At 36.5% G+C, this 9,252-nt stretch overlaps 1 protein-coding gene and 1 long non-coding RNA gene across 3 annotated transcripts in view; one reads left to right on the top strand and one right to left on the bottom strand.

Annotated features, from left to right (window-relative positions):
- Positions 1–3,159: 3,159 nt before the first annotated feature.
- Positions 3,160–9,252, bottom strand: part of vmp1.S (vacuole membrane protein 1 S homeolog) — a 101,971-nt gene continuing 95,878 nt past the window's right edge. For both annotated transcript variants that reach the window (XM_018249609.2, XM_018249608.2), the window contains exons 11-12: positions 6,004–6,106; positions 3,160–4,324 (exon numbers count right to left, since the gene is read on the bottom strand). In XM_018249609.2, coding sequence (XP_018105098.1) covers positions 4,181–4,324; positions 6,004–6,106 — 247 coding nt within the window. In that variant the 3' untranslated portion in view covers positions 3,160–4,180. The remainder of the gene's footprint in view (positions 4,325–6,003; positions 6,107–9,252) is intronic.
- The window catches only part of LOC108709607, a 22,172-nt gene continuing 20,762 nt past the window's right edge, over positions 7,843–9,252 (top strand). Inside the window, exon 1 of the long non-coding RNA XR_001934662.2 lies at positions 7,843–8,655. This is a non-coding gene — a long non-coding RNA (uncharacterized LOC108709607). The remainder of the gene's footprint in view (positions 8,656–9,252) is intronic.

Here is a 9,252-nt window from a genome sequence, read left to right as displayed (position 1 = left end):
CTCTAAAGATGCCCCAGTAGCTCCCCATCTTCTTTTCTACTGATTCACTGCACATGTTCTGTGATGCTGTCATTTACTGAGCTTAGGGACCCGCTCACAATAAACAGTACACATAGAATTTAAATGTCACAATATAAGGCTGATTAGTAATTAATACAGATAATTACTACATAGCTCAGAACCCAGTATAACTTGCATCAGAATTTAATCATTAGTCCTGTAGCATCAGCTTATATTACAGGCCAACCTCATTTTCTACTTGATAACTTGTGATGACCCCTAAGCTTCAGAGCCCACTGAGCATGTGAGTGTCACAGACATTTTCCATGATGGTGACTCCCTGTTTCAAGTTTGAATCCTGGATCATTGTTGTTATTGAGAAGCTGAAACTTTAGGCTGGTGCATGTTTAGCCCCATTCAGTTTTAGGGATTAGTTCTCCTTTAAAGGGATAGTTCATCTTTAAGTTAATGTTTATTATGTTATATAATTTCCTATTCTTAATAACTTTTCAGTTAGTAATCAGTTCTTATTCCAATTTCCAGTCTTTATATCAGGGTCACTGAACCACCGAAGTAAAAAAAACTATTGTTTGGTGAGGCTATAGTTGTTACCATTAGTTTTTTATTTATCTTTCTATTCAGACTGTACCCAGATAGCTGCTGAAGTTCCGAACTGAGGAGGCACTGAAGAAAAAGCTAAATTTTAAAAAAACGCCAAATAATACCAGATGAAGACCAACTGACATTGTCTCTGGATATCATGGCCTCATACTAAAAATTAAATGTGAGCGATACATTTAAATTCTCTCCAGCATATACTCCTGTAAAGATATAACATTTAAATAGGTTTATTGAGATTATTCTTTCACCCATTAATAAGAAAAAGAGAAAATATCCTTGCTAGTTTCTAAGAACTCACTTTTCGGATAGTATAGAGGTATGATTAATAAATGAAATGTAATTAAAAAGAAATAGCCGTAAACCCCTGCTTATAATAGGGGGGTTTACTGCTATTTCATTTTAATTAAATTGAATTTTAATAATTATACCTCTATAATATCCGAAAAGTGAATTCTTACAAACTAGCAAGGATATTTACTCTTTTACTTATTAATTGTGAATTCTTTTTTTTTGGGGGGGGGGGCTATTCCTCCTGTTCTTTCTTTCTGTAAGCAGGGGTTTACTGCTATTTCTTTTTAATTATATTCTTTCAACCAACCATGAAGAAAGTGTATCAGAAAATAACTTCAAAATGTGCACTATTTTATACATCAAACTGTTTTTATTTTGATGACAGTATGCCTTTAATCTTGTAAATTCTTTAAGTTAATAACATTAATATATTGGGAACCTGTACTGGAGATAATAAAAAGAGACAATTGAAATAATTGCAACAAACCAAAGAAACAGAAGTGAATGATGTAAACAGTTGGTCACGTGAAAGACACCAAAATGTCAGACAGCCTACCGACTGTTGTTGCCATGACATCCAACAGTCAACATCAGTCTGATAAGCTATCCGACAGGATGGTACAGCCATGAAGATGTCACGACGACACGGGCAAGGTAAAAAGCAGGTGATGGGAATGATCTGACTGTAGCATGCACTGCTGCTTGTTCATCTTTTACTCAAAAGCATTTTGAGACTTTTGCTGAGCTGGACATTAGAAAGCACACAACAAACAGAATAAACTGCCGCAAAGGGTCAGAATGATTGTATTCTGCATTTGCTTTCCTTTGTTGTACAAGAGATCACATAATATAGATAATGAAAATAATGAAAAGCAAGGTTTAAAGCAAAACCAAATTATAATGATCTACAAATCAAAGACTGCTGGTGGAAATGCCTATGTTTTTAGAATGATTAGCCTTCTTATTCTGTAGACTAAAAAAAAAAGTCTCACTGCAACTTTCATTTTGTCATCCTTACCCTATTCATCTTGCACTCTGTATGACTGCTAAGATAAACAGACCCTAGCACCCAATTAGCAGTTTAAATTCTAAACCTGAAAGCTGTAAAACAATAAAAAGTGCATTTAAAAAAATGCAGATTACTGTTGCCTACAGCGTGCTAAAAGTTTACAGTGAACTTTCCTTTTAAGTGCAGAGAATGCCATGTTATTTGTTTATGATAATGCCCGAGTACCTTTTCTGCTGAAATTCAATTGTAAACCGGCCCTATCTGCGTCATCAGTTGCTGACTCACTCACTTGGCATGTTTGTACTCAAAAAAAAGGAGGATACAGCCATTGACTCAACAAACACAAACACATAAACACAAAAAAGTCTTGTGTTGCAGGGACCTTTAGATAATACTTGTGTTTTATACATGCCAGAGCCCTAGTACATTGTACAGTTCAGTTCAGTTCATTGGACTAAATACATGCAGGCTTAGCTGAAAGTGGCGGTCACATTCTGAAAGCTGTTAAATATCCAAATTCAAACTTTTCCAACAATTAGAATCAGAAGCACAACTGAACTGAACTAAAAAATAACTGTATATGTGTGATAGCAAAGTTACACACCAGAGAGGTAAGAAACAGTTTTTGCCCCTAGAGGAGTCTAATGTACAGTGTGTGTCATGTGTCAGTATGTAAAGACACAATAATTATTGATTAAAGGGAAAGTTTTTAGGTAATGTGTAAAAGGCTCAAATCTAGTTTCAGGGAAAACAAAAGGTCCTTAATTAAACACAATACAAATATAGTGTCTGGCTTCCTAATTGTGTATGGCCTGCAGCACACATAGCTCACACCAGTGAAAATGCAAACTGGGCAGACAGGGTGCAGGCACAGCACCTGGAAATTCCCAGTTGGGTAGAACAAATGATCTGAAAGACAAAGTGTGTTCTTATGGGTTAATGAGACTCCCAATGACTCAGCTTTGGCAAGACAGCAAATGCAGCCATGGATATGTTTTCTAGGAAGGCAGCTGCATCATGAGGTCAGTACTAAAGGCAGAGCCAGAGCTCAGCATACACTTCCTGCTTCTGCAAAGCAAAATGATTGAGAAATCACAGACAAAAGGGAGGATTAACATGCACGCAACAAACGTAACTCCGAAGGGAGTGGAGGCAGAAGGGATCAATGCAATGGAAATATACAGACGACAAAGGAGTGGTAAATGTACAAAGAAGAACTGACACAAGAAGTTCTGGAATGATCAAAGGTGGTTTTTATAAAGTTCAGTTTCAGCTTTCCATTCTATATGTACAGAATAAAAAAATTTAATTTTTACAGAATTGGACAGGTACCAACCTTGTGTGATGGTTTCACTGATAAGAAGTGACAGCACTGATTACTATTCCCTTCCACTGCTGGCATCTCCTTACAAGAAAGAACGTAACTGAGAATAACCCAATATGCACCAGTGCTTGCCAAATCTGCTGTATTTCACATAGGGTGACTACAACTCCTGCTGACTCTTCACATACAAATATACCTGCAGGGTGTTCGCCTTGCGTCAGAATCACCCAGAACATATGTAAATGCAGTGAAAGCCTCTAGTTATATCCGCGTATAGACAGGCCAGAAACGGATACTTCAGACACTGGGAAAAGTAATTAGTCTTTGTTTCTGAAGTTCCACAAACATTATAAACGTATTAAGAGATCTGGATGGAGGTACAACAGACTGCACAGCAATCCACCAATGTAGCCCTCCAGAATAAAGTTACAGATATGAAAGAAGCACATCCAGTTCCAATAAGACAAATATCTGCAATGGTATAGTACATTTAAGTTCATTTTTCAGCACCTGTTTCTTTAAAATCTGAAGGGGGCTAGAGACCAATGTCCCACTTCATCATTATATTATCAAATGTGTTTGCCCCTGTGTGCAAAAATAGTTTGCAAACCTTTCTGCCACACACAGCTTTAGGAGAGAATTTGAACTGTTGGGAAAAAAAACAGGAACATGCCATAAGGGGGAAAAAAAAGCTTGTGAATCCACCTAGATTTCTCTGATCTCACAAAATAAATGTGTTTTTTTTTATATTGTGGAAAAAAATAGAAAACAACTTGAAACAAGTAATGTTCTCTTTTAAACACGCTCCAGGTTCGTTATTTTGTATTTAACAGTTAATCATGTCAGTTGAAGTTCCATATAGAAGCATAATCTTTTATCCCCATTCACCACCCTCCTCCCTCCCTTCCTTCCCAATTCCCTGGGTGTAAATCCCTTTACTTAGTCTTCTCTACAGATAAATTTCTCTGCTGGACCCGTTTGGCATAGCTCTGTGCCATGGAGTTGATGATGGACAGAATGAAATAGAAAACCATAATGATCACCAGCTTCTCAAACGCCCACGATAGCCAGTTTTCACTCTGCAGAAACAAAAGTACAATAGAAGATGGTGAGGTTATTAGAGTACATGCCACAGAACTGTTACGGCCATGTAATTTTCCACCTTGTGGACAGATTTTCAAGTCATTGTTTGATTAGGGAAAGTAAACATAAAGGCACAAACTCTTCATGGAATAACAAGCATTAAGAGCATGACGCCCAGTAACCTTAGCTTCTATAATACTTGATGGGGTGGGGGGGGGGCACATGCGCAATTGTCTAGTTATTTTTCCTGTTCCGTTTGCAAATTGTGTTGTTTAACAGTTTATGTCTGGATTAGTCTGTGGGGGGCGGCAGCACATTTCAGATAGCAACTCAACTTAAATTACTATTTGCTTTTTCTGCTGCTTCATATGCTGGGAGTGGACACCTATTGTGCAAGAACAGCTTTGTATTTTCATAGCTTCACACTTTTAGACTTTAGATTTTATTCAGCCTTCTTTCCTACATATAATAAAAGTATCTTTTATTAAATAGGATTGCTCTCACTGAACACAAACTACTGGACCTGCTATGAAAGGGATTGGCTGGAGCTATTGATTGGGAGCCATTACTTTGACCAATACCAATGGTCTATTTGCTTTTATGGGGCTATGTTACTATAATGCAGGTGCTACAATAAGCATCATAATGCATTCTATAGTCTGTTGTGATATCTTCAGACAGAGAGGTAAAAAAACCTGGCCCATCAGCTACTTTTAAATTATCAGTGCCCATCACCACCATTAGCTATGGTTCAGCCACAGCTGTAGGGCCATTTTTCTGGCCATCCCTGACATAAGGGGTGAGGATGCAATTAAAAGTGCAAGCAAATATGTTTCTGCCAAACAGCTCACGTATTACAGTGTTGTTTATAGCTGTAATCTTTAATATATGTGTGGATTTCAAATGCCCTTTAAGAACCACTGATAATCTAATATTTATAAAAAAAATAATTACCGATTTTACAATACTGACATATCTACTAGGCATTTGAGATGGCAGTTTCTATCAGGTTTTGGAAAGTTACCCTGGAAGTGTTTAGAAAATAAATAACAGGATAAATGGCTTTCGCCTGCTCCTGAGTGTTTAAATATTTTGAATAATTATACATAATTCATGTATTAAAAGTATAAATGTTCCCTTTTAAGACAAAGAAAATGTCAGCTATTGTTTCCCAGATAAAAACCTGAGACATACAGCATGGCCATACTCATCTTGTAGCATCAACAGAAAATATAACATTGTACTTGATGGTAAGATGAGCATAAGCTCACAAAAGCCTGTTAAGGCGGAGCTGCTGTTTATCCTGCTGAGTCTATACTACAAAGATATTCCATTTGCTAAAAAGTGCTATAAAGCTCAGTGACAGCAAGCACATGTTATGATGCATGGTCTCATGTAAGGATGTTTATTTAAAATGTATTATTTCCATTTAATTCTAAAACAAAAATGTAAAGAAGCATTGCAAGTGGCAATACATGCCTTGGCTGTATTAAAAGAGACATTTACTGAAACTTTGCTTTTAAACCTCAAAGAATATGAGCTTTTGATGGAAAAAATAAAAAAAAAATGAAATGACTGAAGGGAAGGTAATGTTTCACAGAGATCAAAGTGAATCTGTCACAACAAGTACTAGGTACATCCTGCAGGAAAGTTCAGGGAAAAGACTTTTCCTTACCTGGGGTGCTCCGCTGTCTCCTTTATGATGCAGTTTTTTCCTCTGAGCTTCCAGATATTCCTGAAAGGGTTTCTGTAGGGACGGACCGATGCTTGGAATAACCCTGAATCCATGTGCATCCCGAGTGCAGGCAGTTTTTTGGATGGAAAGGAGAAAGAAGCAGAAAAACAAACACCGGGACAAAGTGGTTAATATGTATATTTGTTACTTACCCTCCGTAGAATTAGAAAATAAAGCATGATTCTGATGGTTAAAGCATGCCCAGAGGCAGCAAAGGAAAGAATCAATGAAATGTGAGTGTGTGTCTCCTGCCTAATAAGGGAGGCTCTTAGCTGTGCACTGAAGCTTTGCACAAAATGAAATGAATGACTTCTGAGAACTCCCACATTTATCACCAGCGGTTCCTGTAAGAACTGGTTTGAACCGATTAATAAGGAAATGAGTGGTGCTTGTGTCATCCTTACTTGAAACAGAAACTGCCCACCCTTCCCTTGTCTCTCCCCCTTTGTGACTTGGAAGGCGTCGCTTTTCTTAAGGCTCTGGCTTAACCCCTTCCTTGCCAGCCAGAGCAGCACTACAATGCTCAGCAAAGCGATGTGATCTCCGTTAGAACTGTAAGGGTTAGGCTTTTCACCTATGCGTCATGGTATTGCAACAGAATGGGCTAACTCTGTGTGCCTGTACCTCCCTAGCTGGCCAGAAGTCAGTGATTAACGTCAAGAACAAAGGAAGTCAAGTGCTGTGTGGACCTTGCTCACAATCACACTACATTCAACTGTTAAATGGCGACTTACATTAGTAAGCAATTCTGCTGGCAGTTTCATACAATCACACGCAGGCAGTTTCACTCACTGTCCTTCAATGTGGATTCAACAGCATGTCAATGGATTTAACCCACAGTGTATATGGTGCACTTCAGAAAGTACGGCAGAGAGGCACATACCCTACACTAACAGTACAAGTAGCACGTCAGAACTACTGTCACTGCAGGGCACACAAACGCATAATGAACAGAACAAAAATCTATCTTTCTAAGTAAGCAGGACTTGAGATACATAGGTAAGCAGTAAGGATCAGGCACTATACGTGTCTGAAATCATTCTTGGGATGCATTCCGCAGTTAAATGGCTTTTTTAATGAATAAATAAGCTCATAATATGATATACCACTAAGACTAGAGAGCATTCAATACTGCTGGGACAATGCAATTAAAAAATATATGATTAGAATTAAAAATAAGCAATAAGAGGAGCATCAGTGATCCAGTAAGTTATAGTGATCCTTTAATCAAAAAAAAAAAAAAAAAAAAAAAGCTTTTAAATGTGAAATATCTCAAAAATTAATATTTAATATCAGTTTAATCATGCTGAAGTAAGAAACTTATTAAATACAATCAATTATAAATTCTGCATTGTTTCTGAAAATAATCAAGTTTATCTTCACTATTCCTCTCTCAGCATCTGTTTCTCTTCATTCTCTCTTCATGCAGCAATTGGGTGTCAGATGAATGATCCATAATATCATATAGGGGGCTTCCTTTCCTAGCAGATGTATTAGAGCTCACTCAAATAACTGATTCCAGTACAAATAAAATCTAACAAAATAACTGCCTTTTGCACATATCCTGCATGTAGAGAGAGGATTTCTGGTGATTTTCTCTAATACATCTTCTAGGCAAAAGGAGCCCACCTATAAAATATATTGGATGTAACTGTCAATGATTATCTGACACCCAGCTCCTGTCTGAAGAGAAAATGAGGAGAAACAGATGCTGAGACAGGAATAGTGAAGATAAACGTGATTATTTAAAAAAAAAGGCACAGAATATTTAATTGATTGTATTTAGAAAGTTTCTTATTTCAGTATGCTGAAGCCAATATTATTCACAATAGTTCCCCTTTAACAGGTGAATGTCTGTGCATTTAATGGGTTATTTTACTGTCACTTCACTGCCTAACAGATTTCTAACACACACAAAATGACAATAAAATTTAACCGTAAGGAGTGTTGTGGGGGGGGGGGATGAAAAAAATTGTTGTATATACAAAAATTCCTTATAGGATTATTGTGTCAAAGTCCTTTCACAATAGTGCAACAGAACAAATTTTGTAACCGATTACAAGTCTGTAAAAATGACTGCACATGCTATATAAGGTGTTTTTGCATTCTTCAACACAATGCAAGGTTACATATTAAATAAATGCAAGGTTAGCAAAAATAAAGTTTCCATAACTATTATTTCCGCAAGATTTTTTTCCTTGAATATAAAATTAGTGTTACCCATTAGCATTATAAGGATTAAAAAAAATAATAATCACAGAAAAAGGAAAAAGAAAGAGGAAAGAAAAATCTAACCTGTGCCTGCCTTGATAGGCATAATTATAAGGTACAGACTAGGTATCGTGGTTATAAAAGTGAAAATGCATTTGTCACACATGATGGTAGAAATGAGCAATATTTACTATGAATGCAGTTATGGGAAAACAATTGAATCATTCTGGAGGGATGGTAATAACATTCTTGTATTTCTTGGGAGAAAAATTCAGTGAAATGACTCGCTGGGAACAGTATGAGCCAGCTACTCATGCTGATCGATGACTGCATTGGTGCTTGAACATTTAAAGCAACCAGACACACGCAGTCTGCTAACAGGTAAAATTACTATTATTTATTATATCCCTGTATTCTGCAAGAAAACCAGAGAGAAAGAAATATAAAAACTGGGCATTTATGTTTTATTAACTTATGTTAAACAAGTGGAATCTTTCAATGTACTTCAAACACAAATATATTCTATCACTAAAAATTAAAGGAGGTTTAAGATATACTAACATTTCTTTTTAGGAGAATACATTCACCTTTACATTTGCCAATATATAACAAAAAAATTGCAGCATGGAATTTTGGAAAAAATCCGTCAAAATAAAACGAAATGCCCTTATTTTCTTTGAAGATTTTATCAGCTAGAGTAGCTTCTAATTCTAAGTTTAATGTGCTACTTTTCTTATTGTGGAAGAAGCCAATATTTCAATTAAGCCACTTGAGTTTTGTGGTGAGTTGATCAGAATTTATCCAAAAAAATTGCCAGGGGTAGTTTAAAAGTGTGTGTTTGTGCCTATATAGCTTAGTAGACAGTATTTCTGCATTTCTCCACATTGTACTGTTTATCTTTTACTTGAAGGTAGCAGAAAAAAGAGACTTTATAAATAAATCAAACATGAGTATGTATACACAGGATGAGTGGCAGGC

This window comes from Xenopus laevis, chromosome 2S (genome assembly GCF_017654675.1).
Source record: "Xenopus laevis strain J_2021 chromosome 2S, Xenopus_laevis_v10.1, whole genome shotgun sequence".
NCBI classification, from domain to species: domain Eukaryota; kingdom Metazoa; phylum Chordata; class Amphibia; order Anura; family Pipidae; genus Xenopus; species Xenopus laevis.
Note: the sequence above shows the minus strand (reverse complement) of the source record. Positions and strands in the feature narration are given on the sequence as shown.